The sequence below is a fragment of the Medicago truncatula genome, chromosome 2 (genome assembly GCF_003473485.1).
Source record: "Medicago truncatula cultivar Jemalong A17 chromosome 2, MtrunA17r5.0-ANR, whole genome shotgun sequence".
Lineage (NCBI taxonomy): Eukaryota > Viridiplantae > Streptophyta > Magnoliopsida > Fabales > Fabaceae > Medicago > Medicago truncatula.
In genome coordinates, this window is record NC_053043.1 from 44,310,328 (window position 1) to 44,332,892 (window position 22,565).

General features: G+C 34.8%; 1 protein-coding gene, 1 long non-coding RNA gene and 1 pseudogene across 3 annotated transcripts; 1 reads left to right on the forward strand and 2 right to left on the reverse strand.

The window, feature by feature from the left end:
- Positions 1 to 8,667: 8,667 nt before the first annotated feature.
- On the reverse strand, positions 8,668 to 9,825 carry LOC25487615 (inactive poly [ADP-ribose] polymerase RCD1-like; annotated as a pseudogene).
- A 519-nt stretch (positions 9,826 to 10,344) lies between these two features.
- Positions 10,345 to 12,614, reverse strand: LOC112419032 (uncharacterized). Of its 2 annotated transcripts, none has more exons than XR_005644206.1 (3): positions 12,583 to 12,614; positions 11,522 to 11,751; positions 10,345 to 10,544 (listed from the first exon to the last, which is right to left on the reverse strand). It is a non-coding gene; the product is annotated as an uncharacterized lncRNA (long non-coding RNA). The 2 variants fall into 2 exon arrangements; XR_003009052.2 differs by having other exon boundaries at positions 12,549 to 12,614.
- A 2,041-nt stretch (positions 12,615 to 14,655) lies between these two features.
- LOC25487616 (tetratricopeptide repeat protein 1) lies at positions 14,656 to 20,389 on the forward strand. Its single transcript, XM_013609596.3, has 5 exons — positions 14,656 to 15,012; positions 16,764 to 16,943; positions 18,122 to 18,248; positions 18,659 to 18,772; positions 19,896 to 20,389. Exons 1-5 carry the CDS (start codon positions 14,737 to 14,739, stop codon positions 20,009 to 20,011), a joined length of 813 nt encoding a protein of 270 aa, XP_013465050.1. The 5' UTR covers positions 14,656 to 14,736; the 3' UTR covers positions 20,012 to 20,389.
- The last annotated feature ends 2,176 nt before the right edge of the window (positions 20,390 to 22,565 follow it).

Sequence of the window (22,565 nt, forward strand, 5' to 3'; positions counted from 1 at the left end):
TAGCATTCCAGGGGCTGTCCTTTGGCTTTGAAATCCCAGCCTCATGTTCTCCTTCTGCTGGTCTTCTGATGACAAAGGCAATAGTGTCCTCAGTGATCCAGACACGGATTCCCATGATGCTTGATCTTATCTGGGTTTTGGAGAAAGTTTCCAAGCCCATTTCCGCTCTAGACTTCCCTTTGAGTTCAGGATTGAGAAGAACTTTTTCATCTTCTTCAATCTTGGCGGCTTCCCTGTCGTAGATGCTGGCTCTAACCCAGAAATGACGAACCAGTGTTTGATAAGTTGGTCCATTTAGAAGATTGAAGTACCTTCCCAGACCTTGTTTCTCGTAGTACTTGCCAATGTCACAGTCGTGAGCGGCCAAAGAATCAAAATCCACCGGACTTTCTGATTGAATGTTTAATTCCCATTCCTCCAAGGACATAGTTCTTCCTTTGATTTCATAAGCAGGAGTATCTATATCCATATTCGATGAAGAACCACCGGCAGAACTTGAAGATGCCATTGATATGAAGTGGTTTTAGGGTTCTAAAGAGTTTTTGAGAGGATGAGAGAATGCGTTTACTTTCGCAGAGGGTTAAGACGAAAAATAGAAAGTGTTTGTTGTGAAGTGAGTAGTGTGTGAATTGACTTAGTGTTTTTATTAAACCGTTTGCAATTCAATAGAGACAAACAAACATAGCATTAATGACAAATTGGGGGCGCGTGTAAGTATGTTAAAAAGCGAATAAAACATCATTGCCCTTTTTGTTATACTCCAATACAAATAGACCACGTCAGAGACTCTTCAGAAAACTACCTTTTGGGTAATGGGACAGCTGTTACATAAAGTAACTGCCAGCGTTCCCACTAACCAAGCTATTCAGAAGCAAAGAATAACACTTCTGAAGTTTTAGTGCTGACGTCATCTTCAGAAGCACATTTTCCTCAGAACCTCAGTTAAGAGCTTCTGATGAACCAAAAATGCTCCTGAATAAACTTCAGAACCAAACTTCTTATTCAGAGGCAAGCCATTTTTCAATCAGACACAAAATGCATGTTCAAATTTTTCTTAATAAAATCAAATCTTTCAACAGACAAAGGTTTTGTAAATATATCAGCCCATTGATGTTCAGTATCAATGAATTGTATATCTAAAATTCCTTTTTGAACATAGTCTCTGATAAAATGGTGTTTGATTTCAATATGCTTGGCTCTTGAATGTAGAATTGGATTCTTTGACAAACAAATAGCAGCAGTATTATCACAATAAATGGGAATACTGTTAGCATTGATCTGATAGTCTTCCAACTGATGTTTCATCCAAAGTAGTTGTGTGCAACAACTTGCAGCTGAAATGTACTCTGCTTCTGCTGTAGACATAGCAATAGTTGCTTGTCTTTTGCTTGCCCAGGATATCAGATTCTCTCCCAGGAATTGACAATTTCCACTGGTTGATTTTCTTTCAATCCTATCACCAGCATAATCAGCATCACAGAATCCAATCAACTTATAATCTAGGGATTTCCTATACAGGAGTCCAAGATTAGTTGTTCCTTTCAGATACCTGAAGATTCTCTTAACTGCAGTTAAATGAGATTCTCTAGGATCTGATTGAAATCTTGCACACAAGCATACACTGAATAAAATATCAGGTCTAGATGCAGTGAGGTATAACAGAGAACCAATCATACCTCTGTATAGCTTCTGGTCTACTACTGTTCCAGTATCTTCTTTGCTTAAGGTGCAGGTTGGATGCATTGGAGTGTTCATCACTTTACAATCTTCTAGCTTGAACTTCTTCAGAAGCTCCTTTGTATATTTTGTTTGATGAACATATACTCCTTCTTTACTTTGGTTGATTTGAATTCCCAGAAAGAATTTCAATTCTCCCATCATACTCATTTCAAATTCATCCTGCATTAACTTAGAAAATTCTTTGCAAAGAGATGCATTAGTAGAACCAAATATTATATCATCAACATATATTTGCACAATCAAAATATCTTTCTTAAGAGTCCTTCTGAAGAGTGTTGTGTCAACTTGTCCTCTTTCAAAATCATTTTTAATTAAGAAATTACTTAGTCTATCATACCAAGCTCTGGGAGCTTGTTTCAAGCCATATAGTGATTTCTTAAGTTTATAAACATGGTCAGGATGCTTAAGATCCTCAAACCCAGGAGGTTGTTTAACATACACTTCTTCTTCAATGACACCATTAAGAAAAGCACTTTTGACATCCATTTGATATAATATTATGCCATGATTAATTGCGTAGGATAGAAGTAACCTGATTGCTTCCAATCTTGCAACTGGAGCAAATGTTTCAGTGTAATCAATGCCTTCTTGTTGACTGTAGCCTTGAGCAACAAGTCTGGCTTTGTTTCTGGTTACTTCTCCTTGTTCATTCAGCTTGTTTCTGAATACCCATTTTGTTCCAATAATGTTCTTCTGAGAAGGTTTGGGTACCAGATCCCACACATCATTCCTTTGGAATTGATTTAGCTCTTCTTGCATAGCTAATATCCATCCATCATCTGAGAGAGCTTCTTCAACAGTTTTGGGCTCAATTATTGAAAGCAGTCCTATTAAAGACTCTTCTTGTCTAAAATGTGATCTTGTTCTTCTAGGACTATCTTTGCTTCCAATGATTAACTCCTCAGGATGTGAAGATTTGTGCTTGAATTTAGGTTGAATAACCTGCTGAGTGTTATCTTGAAAGTCCTCAGAAGCAATTTCATTCTGTACTTTTGAGCTAGGTTCTGCTTCTGAATTAGACTCGGCTTCTGGAGTGATTTCAGTTTCTGGACTAGATTCAACTTCTGTATACTTTTCAGAATCAGAAGGTTGATCAGATTCTGATGCATCTTCAGAATCAGTTGTACCTGCATTACTTTCACTTTGCTCTGAAGTTTTACTTCCAGGCTCTCTATCATCAAATTTTACATGCATAGATTCTTCAACACATTGTGTTTCTGAATTATACACTCTGTATGCCTTTGACCTTTCAGAGTAACCTAAAAAGATTCCTCTTTGAGCCTTGGCATCAAATTTCTTCAGATAGTCTTTAGTGTTTAAGATGTAACAAGTACATCCAAACTGATGAAAGTAAGAGATATTGGGTCTTCTTCCTTTAAAGAGTTCATATGCTGTTTTCTCCAACATAGGTCTGATATAGATCCTATTTTGAATATAACATGAAGTATTGACTGCTTCTGCCCAAAAATGTTTAGCTAAGTTGTTTTCATGGATCATGGTTCTGGCCATTTCTTGTAAGGTTCTGTTCTTTCTCTCTACAACCCCATTTTGTTGTGGAGTTCTAGGAGAAGAAAACTCATGGAGAATCCCATGTTTTTCACAAAAAAGTTCAAATGGCTCATTTTCAAATTCACCACCATGATCACTTCTGACTTTCAAAATTTTCAATTCTTTTTCAGATTGTATTTGAGTGCAGAAGCTGCTAAACACTTCACATGCATAGTCTTTACTTTTAATGAATTTTACCCAAGTCCATCTGCTGTAATCATCAACAATGACTAATCCGTATTTACTTCCATATAAAGATGCAGTGTTAACTGGACCAAAAAGATCAATATGGAGTAATTCTAAGGGTCTGGAGGTTGATACAATGTCTTTAGATTTGAAAGAACTTTTCACAATTTTCCCTTTCTGACATGCACCACAAAGTGCATCTGAATGATAATCAATGTTAGGCAATCCTTTGACCAGTTGTAACTTGCTAATTTTAGAAATTAATCTCCAATTAGCATGTCCCAACCTTTTATGCCATACCCATTTTTTATCATTCATTGACAGAAGGCAAACTACCTTCTGATCAGCCAGATCAGAGAAATTTATTTTATAGACATTCTCAACTCTCTTTCCCTTGAATGTAATGGATTTGTCATCCTTGTTGACTAGTGTGCAGTTGGTCTTACTGAACGTTACATCATACCCATTGTCACAAAATTGACTAATGCTCAATAGGTTATGCTTCAGACCATCTACTAGCCACACATTATTAATTGAGATGGAGGAATTACCAATAGTACCTGTACCAATGATCCTTCCAGTTTGGTTGCCACCAAACTTCACTTTTCCTCCATCTTTCATTGTAAGGGTAAGGAACAAAGCTTTCTCTCCAGTCATGTGCCTTGAACATCCGCTGTCTAGGTACCATGACCTTTGTTTCTCTCTTGCCCTTAAGCACACCTGCATTTTTGGCCAATTCAGATTTAGGTACCCATATCTTCATGGGTCCTTTTGGGTTAGTTTTGGAGGTTTTACTTTTCCTCCCTTGTACCTTAGGGTGAATGCTGAGTGGCTTCTGATCATTCAATACTTTAGGTTTGACACCTTTTGGTATTGTTTTCTCAGAAGCAGTAGCTGCTTTGTTCTTCTGATCCTTTTGTTTTAGAATTTTAGATTCTGGTTTAATCAGATTCTGATGAACAGATTCTGATCTTTTCAGAATTTTAATCTTTTGACTCTTAGGATCAGATTTTGTCATTACCTTGATCTTAAGATTCTCTGGCTTTGATGTGATCTTAGCCTGTGAACCTGAAGCTTCAGGTTTTGACTGAACAGCAGTTATAGCATTTGTACCTTCAGGCACAAAGGTGGATTTCAATCCATCCTTGATACAATCACAGTAGCTCTTGAGACTGTATTCTTTGGATTTCTCCTCAGAATATCCAATCCCTTTGCCTTTGTTCTTGTATGTGCTGTAGATCATAGAAGCAACTTTGCTTCTGTCTATTCCAGCCATAATAAAATCATCCAAGGCAATCTCATGTTTATTGCCTGAACCTTTATCACATTTTTCTTGTAGCTTCTGACAAAGACTCTTGAGTCTATCTTCATATGTTGTTGATATGAGGTTAAACCCTTTGAGTTCTTCTTCAGAAGCTTTCAGTTCCAATAGAGTTGATTTTTGTTGTTTCATCAAATCAACATATTTTTCTTTTAAATCTGTCAACTCATTGGTTCTGTGTTCAAACAGTGATAAAAGTTCTTTTAGAGAATCAACAAGTTCTTGTCTAGGGATTTTGGAATATACCTCATTTTCATCTTCTGAATCTGATTCAGCTTCTGATACTGCTTCTGATGATACTGTTGCCACTAACCCAACGGCTGCCTTAGCATCATCATCAGCTTCTTCTTTATCAGAACCAGATTCACTATCCAAATCTTCCCAGGTCGCCATCAAGCTCTTTTTGATTTGCTTTCTGAATTTACTGGAGTTGAAGCTTGATTTCTTGGATTTTCCTTTAAACTTCTCCTTCTGAAGATCAGGGCAATCAGCAATGAAATGACCAGGCTTCTTACAATTGAAGCATCCCTTCTGATCTTCTTTCTTGAAGTTCTTGTAGCTACCTCTCTTGCTCAAAAATTTCTTCTGCTTCCTTGCCAGATACTCAAGCTTGTTGGACAGCATAGCCATCTTTACAGATTGATCTTCATCAGAATCTCCATCAGGTGATTCTTCTTCAGATTCACTGGCTTTGTAGGCTTTGGAAGACTTTGAGGTCTTTCCTTTAGATGGTAAAGCAATGGATTTACTCTTCTTAGAGGTTTCATGCTCATTTAAACTCATTTCATGCACTTTGAGTGAGCTAACAAGATCTTCAACACTTAAAGTATTTAGATCCTTAGCTTCCTCAATAGCAGTTACTTTGGGTCTCCATCTTGAAGGTAAGCTTCTCAAAATCTTACTAACATGATCAGAGGCAACATAGCTTTTCTTCAGTATTTGCAATCCAGAAACTAAAGTTTGAAATCTTGAGTACATTTCTTCTATACTCTCATCATCCTTCATTCTGAAAAGTTCATACTGATGAACTAGCATCAAAGCTTTAGCCTCTTTTACTTTCTTGCTGCCTTCAAAGTTTGCACATAGAGAAGCAAACATAGCCTTCGCAGTAGATTTGTCACTCATTTTCATGTATTCGGTGCGAGGTATAGAAGCCACAATGATTCCTCTTATCTTGTGATGTTTCTTATAAAGCTTCTTCTGAGCAGGAGTATGTATTCTTCTGTCTATAGCAGCTCCTTCTTCATCCAAATCCAGATCATCAACTCCATCTTCCAGTATATCCCATAGCTCTTCATCCAATCCCATGATAAAGCTGTACATATTAGTTTTCCACCATGAAAACTCTTCTGGATCTCCATTAAACTTTGGAGCTTTTCCAGAGTCTGTTTTCTTGTCAGCAGTATCATAGTCATGCTTGACACTTGTGTATTTTGGAGTAACTGATTCCTCATCTCCAGACATGTTTTTCTAAAAGATCTTGAACTGTAACACGGTTAAGTGCTGTGATAACAGAGCAAGCTCTGATACCAATTGAAGGTGAAAAACACAAGAAGGGGGGGTTGAATTGTGTTTTCTTTTTCTCTTAAAAAATACTTCTTCTGATAAAACTTCAGAAGCAGTTTGTTTGCTTCTGATGAAATGATCAGAGTCAGATTGCAGCGGAAAAGAACAGAGCAGAGAAAAGAAAGACAAAGACACAAGCAGTTATCCTGGTTCCTTCCACAACACGGAAGTAGTCCAGTCCCCCTTGCACTTCCAAGGAGATTTCACTATAATCACAAAGATTACAACTGCTCAATACTTTCAAAGTATGAGACTTCACAAAACAATGCTCAAGCACACAAGCAAGAGTCTTCCAATGCTCAAGCACTAAGCAAGAGACTTCTAATGCTCAAGCACGCAGGCAAGAGACTTCTAATCAAACAAAAATACAGAGAATTGAGTTTGAATTGAACACTTGATATACAATCAGTGGTGTTCACAATACAATACAGAAAAGACTCTAGACTTTGAATTTCTAAGATGTATCAAATCAGTGCAGAAATTCAGTGTGCTTTGTAGAATCAAATTGACAGAGTTTTGGCGCTTTTAAACTTATGTATCTCTATCTTAAATCTTCAAGTCTTCATTCCTTTATATAGAGGTGTGAAAGAGACGTTGAGATAATCAGCACGTCTAAAGAGTCGTTTGAAATCCTTTGATTATCCACCAGTGATCCTTTGCCTGATTTGGGTGTAGTCCTTTGAAGAATAAACTTCAAATTCATTCCCATCTTGAGTGTACAAATTCTGCAGGCATGGCTGTTGTTTTGTCTTGTAGCGTAGACAGAAAACAGAGTAGTGGAGGTAGTGGTTGTACACTTGTACTTTGTCAACTCTATTAACGAGAGACAAGAGCTCAGTGCTATCCATATATCCGTTGATACCTCCCTTTCAATTCTTTGTTCTTCTTTGATAAGACTGAATTGAGAATCAGCAACTTTGAATCTTCAGTTTGATTAAAGGATCAAAAGTAGCTTCTGGTGAAGATATTGCTTCTGATGAAAACTTTTGCTTCTGATGACTTTCTGCTTCTGATGACTTTCTGCTTCTGATGACGTTCTGCTTCTGATGACGTCATCTCTTCAGGAGCAGTTTTCTTCAGATGCTCAGAATTTCTTTTTTCTTTCCATTGTTCTTCCAAGACCTATTGAAATAACTTGAATAGCCTTTGGTCCTGTACACTTGAACAATTATTAGTAATAACCAATTGACAATTTTTAATACCTTGTTATCATCAAAACTTAATAAGGTTCATTGTGAAACACATTTTGTTCCAACAAATACGGTCAATGAAAACGTGTTAGTGGTTGTTGCAACCGTCCAAACCCACATTAATGGCTCTGAATCTTTCCAGATTTTACATTCCGGAACGCCCTTAGCCCTATAGGAAGTGTCAACTTTTCTCTCGTTCACCATTATTGCATTAATCCGGAAAATATATTCCGAAAAACAGATGTGCATTCCGGATTTTATATTTCGGAATGCATCAGTCATGGCCGGTGGTCTGCATCATACGTTTTTGTCGGTGGTCAAGTAAAAAAAAAACGTGGTAAAACGTGTTTTTTGACATTTATGGCCTCCCAAACGTTTTTGACCCACCCCTCCCTATATATAGCCTTCGAAACCCCACCATTTCTCACACCATCCTCTCCCACTCTCTCCTCCTCCTCTTCCTTCTACAACCATGGTTTTCCATCGTTGGTCTTTCATAGATAAGGGTCTCGTTGAAAACTTTTAGGGTTTGTATGAACGGTCAATAAGGATGGAACCGCGCTGCAACGAAGCGCGGTTCATCTGAGGGTCATGTGGGTCAGTGTGGTTCTTAGCTTGGCCTGCTTGGGCGTAAGTTTGAGCACCCCCCACCTCCCTCAAGGGCATTGTTCTCTTCTTCCCGCCCTCCTCTTCCCTCCTCCTCCGGTTTTCCTCCAATAGGCAAACTATTGATATGTCCCATCACATACCAGTGGCTAGGCTCTTATGAGATTAGAATTAGACTCATAGGAGATTAGAAATAGATTTAGGATCTTATGTAATAAGCTTAAAAGACTTGAAAATTATTGTAATGTATTGTTCATATATTAATAAAATGAGTTGTTTTTATGTTTGTGTCTTTTTATTTCTATTTTTTATTTTATTTGCATTTTATTTTTCGAATTTTGTAGATTAAAATTGCAAAAGTTCTCCTAAAATATTATTCCGGATTTTCAAATCCGGAAACATCTGCAAAATTCTAACAATACCATCCGAAAAACGAAATCCAGACCAGGGGTAAAATTGGGAAAAAATAGGGCGCGCGAGGAAAGACATAGGGTGGGAAAAGTAATAGTCTTTGGGATATATATGTGTGTTTATATTCATGTTCCAAACCACATAGTGCTATGGGCTTTGAATGTCATCCACCTCATTTTCATATTCATAACCACTTGAACAACGTTGGTCATTGCTTGGACGAAGAAGCTCCATTTTCCCCATTTTGACACGACATAAGACCAAATACTTAATTCCATCTTCATCAACGTCACAATAAAGTGAACTGTAACACATGTAAAAACTAAATCCTCTTAGCGTTCAAATAACAACAACAACAACAATAAATTCCCTAAAAAAACAGCTACATCAACAACAACAACAGCAACAATAATAATAATAATAATGTATGAATCTCAATGTTCATTCATATGAAAACTAACCATGCATAAGGACGGGTCACAGTTGCAAGATGAACACGAAATCCATATATATTATTGAATGGAGATAATTCATAGCGACGAAGTCCATATTCCATCATTTTTTACAGTTCATCTTTAGAACAAGCAATCCACGCATAGCGAACATTGGCTTCCCCCTGAATTCCATTTGTGAGATCAGCTTGCTTTTGGAATAACTCCAGTCGTGTTTGCATTAACATGCTTGAGTTGCAGTAAATATCAACAATGTCAGACTCGGTAATGCCCAAAATAGTCATTCCTATAAGAAACATCTCCTGTACATAATCCACATTCAGTTTTCCATATATATATTCAGTGTAAACATCTAAATCTACATCTAACTATTGCTTAATAGCTCCACCAAAAACTTCAGGAAAAAAGCAATTCTCTTCCTCATCAATCCACGCAATGGGTTGTTTGAAACCCGTTTTGAAATCCACATTATGCATATGTAGAAAATCTAGTAAAACCTTTTGACCATCTAACTCTACCTCCACGCATGTCTTCTTGATTTTGAAGTCTTTTTTAACCAAGTCAACAATATCTTCTGGATAGTCCAACCATTTATCGTTCTTATAAAACATCAAACATACGGCATCCCACTTTTTCTATAGTTTAAATAAATCTTGGACAAGGACCTATAAATACCAGGACCAGAGTCATTTGATTCGCTAACACCTTCAACCAATCTCATTTGTTTGACAACCATATTTGTTGGTGTTGAAACTCCACTCAAATGTGCAGATCCATCCAATGTCTTTGAGGTTTTTGCTTCCATTTTTATCCACTAGATGACTATCTGTACACACACACGCTAAAATATAAAAGTTCGACTGCAATAGGTAAATAGAACTCTAGACCTTAAGTAACAAGAATATTTGGTAGTCCCTAGATAATTAAATCATTTGAGAATATTGAACTAGTATAAAGAATCATGTGTTCATCATGGAGAGCAAAACAAGTCATTTGAAACAATTGGACAAGTAAAATATTGTAACATTACGAAGAGAACATAATAAAATAAATGGTTAATAGGTCTTTACCCCCTGTAATATAGGTAATTTCTGGTTTTCTCCCCTGTAAAATTTTTATTTTGATTCACCTCCTGTAAAATATTTTTGTTTTGATTTTTGTTTGGGCCAAACAAAAATCAAAACAAAAATATTTTACAGGGGGTGAACCTAAAGCAGTAATTATTTTGAAAGTCATTGTAGTAAGATCAATTTATTGATAATTCATATGTAACACCTACACTATATTTAGCGTAAGTATTAACTTAGTACTGGATACATTAAAATTACAACAGAATTTCGACCGAATGAATATAAACATCAATACAAGTTCATACATCTGATAACTTGAAACATATGTCAAATACATGCATCTAATACATATGAAGAAGCATAAGAAACCATCCAAACTAGTACGACACATGCATATGAAGATAAGTCATTCAACCTCTTGTTTGTCTTTCCTTGCCACGAACAACCTGCTGATCTGAAATAAAATAAAAGGATTGGGGTGAGACAGGATCTCTCAGTGAGTTCCACCTATCCTAAGTTGTAGGCAATCTTGGGGAGCCTATGATCGCCATATGTGTGTACATGTACATAATTTAAGGATATACTGTTCTGTTTTGTCATAAACATATTCATCATATTCATAATTAAGTTAGAATGTTATCGTTTAACAAACAATTATTATATGAGTTCATTTTACGGAATGGATCCGACTAGAGTAACCCCGAATACATTCGATCTGATAACCGGCTAAATTCTCTATCTGAGCTATAATCGGACTCCTCTTGCCGCCGCGTGGGCCACCCAGTCGGAACATACTCCCACTTCAACTGGCAGAAGTGGACCATCCATTTGGAACTTATTCCCATCCAGGCATAATATGGAGCTTGTCTGAGCTATAACTTATTTGATTATAATATGAACATATAGTCTGAATATATTATCCGAACATAATTTCCTGTGACATATATCTGATATGTTTCTGATCATACTTACTCATATATGTATCATAAAGTATTTTCCCATGGGGTTAGTAGCATTTCCCCACTAACATTCATACATAAACTGATATTACACGCTCTCTTGTGTCATTGCATTTCCATTATGTTTGTATTATCACCATATGATCCAAAACAATCGTATACTCAATGATCGACTGAGTTTTAGCAAAATTTTCACACAACAACCTGTTGCACCATTGCCAAAGAATGAAACCGGTTGCAAGGAGTAGTGCAACCGGTTGCACAATTGTAACCTTCAACTTATTCCTCAGCCATCATTGAGCACACGGAATTTCAAGTAAAAAGAGCTTGCATACAGTTTATTACAAATATAATCAGCAACAATTACACAATTTGGGCAACTAATATATATAGTTAGACCTGAGTCAGTTGTCTCACAGTTCATAAACTTACAACCTACCCAAGGGAAAGTTCTATGCTAAAAGGAACTCACCTCGATAATCTGAATTCTCTAAAACAGCTTATGCTCAGCTTAAAGCTTTCGCCAAATTCTTATTTCTTTCGTGCTATGTTGTTCCGCACACAACCTTTAGGTCCAATCCTTTCAAGCATTCCAGAACCTCCATAAAATTAGGGTAACTTGGTTAGGAGATATCCCTGCCATGAACTCCTCATGTACCATCTCGAATAGCTCTCGTACGTCAAAACCCGCAGGGTCCACACCTGCAATTTCAAGCATCAGTACCCTCGACTTCAAATGCATTTTCAGAACTCATTATTAATCGATACCATACGAAATTGATATCCAACCAGAAGGGAATTGAGTGAAGATTCTAAAAATCCAACAACTAAATAATTCTGGGTTAGAAAGCTTAAGTTATGACTCAATTACCACATGTATGTCCATACGAATTTCTGCTCATAATCCATAACATTCAAGCACAATCATTTTTAACAATAATAACCCACTTTATTCAACAACACAACTTTACCTACATCAATAACAATTCATTTTGAAGCCATGACTTTATCAATTAGCCATCTGAGCCTCTTGTCCTTCTCCAAATTTTTAAATCACTATATTCTTGGCTCCAATTAGCAAACAACAAGATCAATACGACTGGAGTATTTTTTATCAAAGAAATAGCAAAAATCACAAGCACCAAAACTATAAACTCATCCATTCCTTCAAATCATGATATAGTTTGTCCCCCTCATTCACCTACTATCAATTAGTTATCCATGGATGAATAAACTAAGCATACAAAGTTGTTGCATTCACGTCAACTTCAAGAAACCAAAATCAAACCCATTAATCAACTCTTATAGAAAGCCAAAATGCCAAGATAAACTTCATTCCACTCTACCAAACAAAACAACACCTTGTTTATGTTACTAAAAGTCCCAAAATAAATTTATAGCAACCACACTACATCTTAACTATAATTACCAATTCCTTCAAGATTCATACCAAATTCTTACTCTTATTTAAGAATCAAAGCATAATTAAAGGAACTCACATTTGCTGGATTGAAGAAACTGGCGAGAACTTACAGGTTTTTTTTCTTTCAAAATCTCCTCCTAACTAGGGTTGGGAATAGGCCAGGTTTTGATAGGCCTGAGCCTGGCCTACAAAAAAATTTGCAGGCCTGAGCCTGGCCTATGGCCTTTCATAGGCCTATTTTTTTGGCCTGGCCTGACCTATTTAAAAGTCTGGCCTGACCTGAAAGCCTATTTACAGGTCTACTTACTATTAAAGTCACTAAACATTCCATTTTATCTACTTTTAAATAGGCTTAATAGGCGTCAAAGCCTATTTCAGTGTAAGACTTGTCTATCACTACTATAAGGCCTTAAAAGCCTTTTCACTATAAATCTTTAAAGCCTATTTAAAAAGTCCACTATGAAACCTAACATGCATAAACAGGCCGGCCTATTAGGCTTCATAGGCTTTTTTGATAGCCTAAGCTTGGCCTATTTACTTAAATATGCTTTTTAAAAAGCCTAAGCCTAGCCTTTTTAATAAACAGGCCAGGCTTAAACAGGCCAGGCCATAGACCCCTGTAGGCCGGCCTGACCTATTCCCAACCCTACTCCTAACCCTCTTGACCCATGCTCTATGCTCTTCTTTCCACTTAATTTCAGGTTCTTAGTATTTTAAAAAGTTATTTGTTTACATGATCTTGTTTTGTTAAAATAAAAATATAATAATAACAAAAGTCCACTGTCAACGCTTCAATAATACTCCCTTCGGTCCTTATTATAAGAAAAATTTCAAAAAAAAATTTTGGTCCAATTTATAAGAAAAATTCACAACTTTTAAGGTGTATTTATTGTTTAAAAGACTTTTATATCCCTCATTTAATACTTCTCTTTTTAATATTAGTATGTGTATTTAATGTTTCACAATTTTTTATGAGGATATATTTGTAAAAATATTCAAAAAGTTTCTTTAATCAATGATTGTATTGGTTTTGATGTTTTTTGGTTTTGTTTCTTATAATAAGGACATGTGGGAGTAGTAAAGAGCAAAGCTTTATTATAAGCTAGCAAAACAGGTCCATATAATTCAGGGTAAACTAATAAGCTAGATGACATGGATATAACAATCCACCATTATTTTTTTGTTAAGTAGAATAGTGATCGAAGCTCACACAATTTAAGACTACATCTGTCTTTAATTATAAGATCCTTTTGAAAAAAATTGTCCCTTTTTATAAGATCCCTTTTCTATTTCCAACTACATTAATTATTTCTTTACATACATGTCCCTATTAATTATACATCTTTTTTTTCAATCAACAATAAATAACATGTTGAAAACATAAATCATTTCTCTCTTAAAGGATAAAATTGTAAAAACAATACTAATTACAAACATATTTAATACAAATATCCACTATCTTAATTCCCGTTATTTTTTCAAAAGGACCCTATAATTAGGGACGAAGGTAGTAATGGAGAAGTGGCGTGTTGATGTTTGAATCTCGACCGCTGCATATATTATGAATTGTCCCTACCAACTGAATCAAGCTCACGGAATAAGTTATAACTAAATTGGATCAATTTCACAAAGTTACCATTACTCCACATAAGTAGCAAGACAACACAAACATCCTAGGGATTCATGGTATTTTCACCATAAATCATCAAACATAATCAATTAAGGAAAATTCATTCAATTCAAACAATGAAGATCAAACTAATATACGAAGTTTGTTGAAATATTTATATCAAATAAAATATTGATTTTAAAAAGGATAAAAATAAAAAGAAATATTGAGAATAAATATTAAAGTGAGACGTAACATAAAAAACCAAACTTTATATATTTGCTAGATATATATTTTTAATTTTCATAAAAAATCTCACTTAAAATGAAAAGTTTATTCTAACAAAGGAGTCGCGAACTTAAAGTTAAAATGAAAATGATGAAAATATTTCGTAGCACTTATTCGTCTCAAAAAAGATGAATTCTTTTTTTTTTTTGTTAAGAAAGAGGTGAATTCTAATCGATAAGCTACACAAATAAATAAATTATTATAAAAACAATTTTAAATCAAAATAATTTTATTCAAATTCAAACTTGCATAAAATATATTTTATAAGGAAAAAAAAAACAGTTTTAAAATCAGTGTAATTAGCAATCTCAAAACAAAGAATCACTTTTAATCCAAACAAATCTTTCCACAGCAAACCTTCTCGAAGATGGTAGTAATCGAAGATCGAAACGAAATTCCCTCCACCGCAGCTTCAACCAACGACGTTTCCGACGGCTTTGAAACCGCCAGTGACACCGATCTCGGCAGTGACGTCGACGCCAATGACGGCGGCGGAGCAATCAAACACGAGGAAGAAGATCATCGTGATCAGCAAAGCCACCAACAGACAGAGCAAGAGAATGAGAAGGAACAGGAGCAGAGAGATTCTCAGAGAATCATTTCCTCTGATGATGCTTCCATTGACGATGAGGAACTGAAACAGGTTTCGAAATTTTGGGTTTTGTTAGTTTTTGGGTTCTACTGATTGCTGCAATTTTTATGCTAGTTACTTTTATTTTCGATTTTTCAGCTTATTTCCATAGCTCTGTAGAATAGCTTATGTGAAAACAGCTTTACTTTATTTTATATTTTATTATAGGAATAATTCATACATAAGTTCTTTGTGCCCGTTTGGATTGACTTATTTTTGAGCTTATGCAAAACAGCTTATGCAAATAAATAATTATGTATTATTCATAAGCTTGTCAAGGTAGTTTAGGAAAAAATAGCATATGAAGATACAATTTTCGTTAGTGAGAACTTATGAGTTAACATAAAAGCTTATTTATTTGCATAAGCTATTTTTCGTAAGCTAAAAAATAAGCCAATCAAAACCGACCCTTTATATGATAAGCGCTTATAACATATGAGCTTAATTTGTTGTTTGTCCAAACGGGGCCTTATTACACTCTTATACTATCATCTTCTACTGATATGAGAGAAAATTAAGGCATGAAGAGAAGTAGAAATCCTCTGGTTTGATAAGTTTTAGGCTCTGTTTGCGAGTTTGGAGGGAAGGGGAGGGGAGGGGGAAAATAGGGAAATCGTCCATCTTTTTTGAAATAGTGATTTTGTAATTTGTAGAGAATGATAGATGAATGTTTATGATTAATATATTTTTAATTTTTAGAGTATTATAAAAACATAGATTGAATTTGAAGAAATTATCTAAACCCTCCAAAATCCTCCTTCTTTATAATTTTTTAGTTTCCTCATTTTAAGGGGGATCTTGTGTTATGAAGAAAATTAAATCCCCCAAAGTCATTCCATCTCTTCTCCTCCAAACTCGCAAACAGAGTTTAAGGTGCAAGAGGTTTTCCCTGCATAAACCTAGTTGAAGGGAGGTAGCCATGGTTTGATGGGTTTAAGGAGTCATGTCACAATTGGGGATGAGGGGTTCTCCAATAACCCAAGTTGGAGAGAGGTTCTATTCTATACATTTTTGGTCTACTAAAATTGTTCAGTATACTTTTGTCTTAATTGTATTTGGAATTTCGGGTCTGTTTCTACTTTCTAACAATGTTGAAGCGTTGAAAAACCAACTTAGGCTCCTCCGTTTACTTTGCAAAAATTCTTTATGTTTTCATTTTCTAAAATCTGTGTTTATTTTAACATGGTAGTAAGAAGATGCGAGACTCTTGAAATCAACCATTGTGATGGAGAGAAGATGAAATGCTAGTTAGGAATGTGATGCATTTTTGGAAATAATGAAAACAATTCTTTTGGCATGTCATTGTTTCTATAAAATGCACACAATTGTTCTCTTCAATTTCTTTATTAGCAAGTAAAATTAACACAAGGAAATGAAAATAGATTTTTTTTTTCACAAAGTAAACAGGGCCTTAATATTCTGTGTGCATGCCTATTAATGTTGAAGGGGAGCCTTGGTGCACAACAATTGAAATCATTTTCGGGTGACTAGAAGGTTACATATTTGAGTTGTAGAATTAGTCCCTTGTAAATACAATAGACCCGTTATGGGTCTAACTCTTCCTTGAACTTGTCATGGTTATGAACTTTCTGGCAACAGGTTTCCACAGCTAGATTATTGCTAATTCTCACTAGTGGAAAAAGAAAGCTGGTTGTTTGTGAAAAATAATTTTTTCACCAGCTTTTTAATACTGATTTGATTTCTTAAAGAAATGTTTTCTTATGATGAAAGATAGTTTTTGAGTGGTATGTTTTATGTAACAGAAAGCATTGGTTCAAGCAAATGAAGCAAAGGTAGAAGGGAACAAACTTTTTGTAGATGCAAAGTATGAGGAGGCATTAACACAATATGAACTTGCTTTAGAAGTTGCGCCAGACATGCCTTCCTCTGTGGAAATACGCTCAATATGCCATGCAAACCGTGGAGTGTGCTTTCTGAAAATGGTATGACATTCTTTTGTGTTGTTAATGAGAATAGCTTTTTCACTTATCAACCAGATAAGATATTTATCTCAATTTGCTTTTGCTTGACTGCCTCTGCCTAGTGGTCTGTCTAGCTCTTGACCTTTATATGTTTGAATTCATGTGAGAGGTCACAACTATAAGTTGATGTCCTAAGTTGGTTTTGCATTCAGCTCTTTTAGGTTTTTCGTACATACTAATCCGGAAGAATAATAAACTAAAAATTATGTGCTAATATTCTTTTGTTCAACGTAAATTATTTTAATTAAAATTTGGTTTAATAACCGAACATTGATAGGGTAAATTTTATTTTCCATTAATTTCTAATCATATTTTATCGTTTAACACAGTCTAAAGTCTAAACAGGTTTAAAGAAATAATATTATGTGACAAGAACTTGAAATATGATCAAACATCTGTCTAAAACCATTTTGTGTTGTCATTGTATAGTTATTATCAAACTCTTAATAATTTAATTTATAGAGGTAAATTACCATGTGGATGATAAAATATCTGCGAAAATGTAAAAGTTTAGCTGAAACAAGGATCACGAAAAAAGTAAAGAATACTTCCGTGAAACCTTCATACCCGAGATTAATATTCCCTGGAACTAGAAACAGTCATGAGCAGCAGCAGCAGAAAAAGGAAGTGTAGGCTGTAGAGTATATCGTCTCTGATAACATAACAAGTTTAATTTCAGGAAAGGGGACACCTTTAGAGACGTGGCCATTTTGACCCAATCATAAGCAATTTAACATGTTTTAAAAATAGTTACTATATTTATGTACGAGTATCAACCAAGTTTCTTGTAGAACTAGAAATCAAATTTGAGGATAGGTATTAATTTACTATATATTAGCTGAGGTATGTACATAGTTATTACTTATTAGCTCCCTGATGCTATAAATCTCAGCAAAGTTGGATCCCAATTTGCTTCGATCAAAAGACCTGTTTAAGCAAAAGATGATAAGAATGGCAGTCGAAACCTCATTCTTCAGTTTTGCCTTTGTTTCTACTTTTTGTCATACATGCTGATATTTTAATTTCATTCCAAATAATGTTGCTCTGCTGCGGCACAGAGTCTAGCATCACCTTTGTGTTTTTCTTTTGTCTGTGATTGACTGAGTTGTTTATTATTATCTTTGACACATATACCTCAGGGAAAATATGAAAACACAGTTAAAGAATGCACCAAAGCGTTAGAATTGAATCCTATGTATGTCAAAGCTTTGGTAAGAAGAGGAGAGGCCCATGAAAAGCTTGAGCATTTTGAAGAGGCCATTGCTGGTGAGTTCAAATTTTATAATAGGGCAGGGTAATTATACCAATGTCCTCTCAAGTTTTCACCTCTTAAACCTGACACTGTTTATCTTTGAGAATTATATCTACAACCTTTACTTTATGTACAGTTCTTTTGCTTGACACCCTTCCTTGTTTGGGGGTACTCTGTTTCCTTTTGCAAATAACTAAGTAAGGGAGTTGTAGTCTCTTAATTAAGGTTGTGAGGTGACTGTAATATTAATTGCTAACCTCGGGATGGTTATTGTTGTTACCCTTTTATTTTTGCTTTTAATATGGATGACTTTGTGTTTTGCACACTAATAGCATTTGGATTCTTACAAGTTTTTTTTTTTTTTTATTCATGATAATCATAACCAGCTCTTTTCACTTGATCAAGTTTTTCTTTCACTTGATAGATATGAAAAAGATCTTAGAAATTGATCCCTCAAATGATCAAGCTGGGAAAGCTATTCGACGGTTAGAGCCTCTTGCTGCGGTAAAACGGGAAAAGATGAAGGAAGAAATGATTGGTAAGTATTTTTGTCTTTCTCGTTGTTTTTCAAAGATTTACATATGTACTTTATTTTTATTTTTTGTATGGTGGTGTGTCGCCATGCTTTAATTGCGTTCCCTGTTTTCTTCGTTGTTAAATGTTTGTTTATTGACGCGCTACATCGTTTAATTCACGTGTTTCCGTCAAACAACTCAATCTGTAAATAGATAGTTCTTGAGTTTGGTACCACAGCCTCTATGACAGGTGGTTTGAAAAGTGATATTTTGTATCCCCGTTCTTCTAATAAAATGTTGAATTTCAGATCAAGGTAGGTGAGATTTGCTGTCTACACTGTGGTTGTCGAACTCTGTAGCTAACAAATAGAATCATAGGAGTTTATGATTCTTAGGAATCAAAACTGAACTAACTTGCTTGCAAGGTGTAAATTTGAGTAAAAACGAGTTGTTAAATTGAAGACTAATGGTCAAATCTACAACATAATGGTTATTTCCCCTTAAACATGCTTAAAGTGATAGTGGTTCAACATTTTTAAAACCCAAAATGCATCAGTTGAATGATAAGGCTCTGTAGTGTACAAAACTATAATCTCATAGTCGTAGTACTCAATTCCACATATGCTTTTTACATCCTGACACAAACTCCTGTAAAGGAGGTGAACGATACTATGTTGGGTCTAGACTCCATATAGCCCCCAACATAAAGTTACAAATCAGAAACATTAACTGACCCATTGACATTGTTGCAAGTTTGCAAAGAACCGGAACATAAAGGTTATAGCTGGTTTATATATATTATTTTAGGGAGTCTTTCAGGCCAAACATAAAGATTGTCTGAATTATATTTATTTTCATCTCTTAGAAGTGCTATGGATATCCAGACAGAACTAGTTAGTAGGTTAAGATTCTTCTGAATTGCACTTGGGACGTTGAACTACTGCATAAGCATCAAAGCTTATTATTAGTTCATTATTTTCTGGTGATTACCTAGATGCATTATTCTTTTTCATAAAAGAAAAGTTGTCTTAAATTGTGAATAGTTTGTGACACTATATTGTATGTATTTAATCTTCGCTTCAAGTGATCCTGAGTACATGTTTCACTATCATCATTTCCTTAAGACATAATTATTTCTTGATGCAGCAAAACTGAAAGATATGGGCAACTCTCTATTGGGCCGCTTTGGGATGAGTGTAGACAACTTTAAAGCAGTCCAAGATCCAAACACTGGTTCCTATTCTGTCTCATTCCAACAGTAAGTTTGGTTGAGCAAAGTCATGAAAGCGTTTGTTTTGAGATTCCGTTGTTCATGCAAGTCACTAGTACAGTTCAGATGCTCATGTATATTGTAAGAGAACTAAAGCATACAATTTTATTTCCTTCAAAGGGCATTGGTTGATTGATTCATCATGTGAAGGGGATTCATAACAAATAAGTCTTTGATAGTCTTTTTGGGGAAAATATCAAGTTGGATGTCGGTTTGTGCGATTCGTAAATCTTAGTAATACTTTTATTTAAGCTATTTTTTTAGGGAACCTGGCCAGATTGTTGATCTTTTGGCAAAGCAAGGATTAGGGTTACCAATGTCGATTAAGCTAGTATTAAGTTTCTGATTTTTATTTTTAATGTTGTGTTGACATGCTTATTCTATTTCTAGTTGTTTTTTGGTTGGGGGTAGCCCCCTTTCATTAACAAAGAAAATACATTTTTTCAAGATAAACTTGACAGTTGGTAAAAATTCCATTTTGACCCCTAATAGTGATATCAGATTATTTAGTAGGACTAGCATGAGATTTTATTTGTAATTTTGCCAAAATCCCCCCAAAACACACAGTAGGTTTGCTTTCGGTAGTGTATTCTGACAAGTTTGAGTATATAGGGGGCGAAATGAGAAACTGTAATTTTTATTTGATATAATTTTGCTAAAAGACTCAAATCCTACTTTTATGCTATGAAGGCTGGATACAGATACGGGTACGAGTACTATACGATACGGGTACGCGGATACGTGAATTTTTTATCTAATGTTGATCAATTGAATCACCTCTCTCGTTACCTTTGTCCACAAGAAGTATAATTTTAAGTGATTCATCAAGAAACAATTCTAGTGATGCATATCCAAAATTGAATCATATACATCTCTATTGAATGTTTACAACATTGTCTCACTCTTTTACTCTTCATCTTTTTCTAGGATACATATATGTGAAGTATCTTGTAAATATCCTTGTGTATCTGCGAAGTATCGTATAAGTATTCGTTAAAATATTTTTTAAAAATTTAAATAATTAATTCCGATACTTCGTGGGTGCGTATCCGCGAGTATCCGTGGAGTATCGGTATCCAATACGTATCCGATACGGGTACGTCTCCGTTTTGGAGTATCTAGACTTCATAGATTTTATGGGACTTGGTGAGTCAATCCATATGAGGTAGTGTATTTTGACGGCTCAAAAACGTTGTGCGAATTTAATCATCAAAATAAAAGTAAAAACTAAGGTAATATTTTTAGAGAGCCATTAACATGGACCCAAAAACAGTGTCCATTGGTTAGTCTGTGGATATGACCTGCAACAACCGGTAACCTCAATTTCGTTGTCTATTTCTGTGGTTTGTTGTCTAGTCTACATGTTAAATATCCTGCTTATTCTGATCCACGAGAGCAAAGCAGATAACAACAACGATTTGTATCTCATGTTTAGATCTGCAACGAAGAGCTCACTTGTGTGCTTCATTGATATGGAAGGAAAATGGGTTAAAAGAGCTTTAAAATATTGATTCTGCATATTTTGATTTACATTTTTTTTTTTTTTAGACATGAAAAATCACGTCCTCTCCGATGAATTTTGGTTGAATCAAACCGAAAATTACTTTTGAAGATTTTCTACACATATCTATTGAGATGGGATTTGGACCTTAATTTTTTATCATAAATTTATTATGGACATTGATGATTTTGAACCTTTTAATTTCGCAGTTGCTTAATATTTTTCAGGAAAAATTAAATTAATTCATATATGCCCATCGATAAAAAGGAAAAGAAAGAAAAAAAATTCGCCGTTTAATTAAAAAGAAGGTAACTTTTTCACACGTAAACTTTAAACTTCAATGCGTCATTTGACCATTGAATTCAATAATTATTTCACCAAAAATAATTGACATGTTTTATATGTTACATACCCATGTTTGGACGATGATTGCTTTGAAAGGTGAAGTGATAAAGATCCAACGATAGAAATGTAATGTAACTATGCAGTGCGGTGATGGAACCCAACACAAAGGGGCTGGAAATGACGAACATTTTGTAAAGGAGAAATTACCTTTTAAGTCTAATTAAAATAAAAATTATTTATTTAATTTAAGATAATTGTTGCGCAGCTAATTTGCAAGTCTATGAAAAATCGATGACTTCATAAACTAAGACATAAAACTTATCTAATCCAAAAAATCAATGGAGGCAAAAAGCTATGAAAAATCAATGACTTCATCATTTTAATTAATAATAACAATGTTACTAAGAGTGTTGTAAAGAATATTTGTTTAATATGTGATTATCATCCAATATACCAGTCAATTTAGTAACAGTAGAAAGAAGATGGTGCTGTCAATGATTCAGTAAACTCTACATGCCACCGTATGATCCGAATTAATAGCGAGTTTTTAAGAATATTTACTTGAGTTGAGAAAGATAGATTTTCATCACAAAATCTTTTAGAACATTTCATTTTTAGGTTTCGATTCCTCGTTGTATATAATTGAGTTTAAGAAGGAGTTGATTATATGTTTTGTTGGCATTAATCGATAGCTATGAGA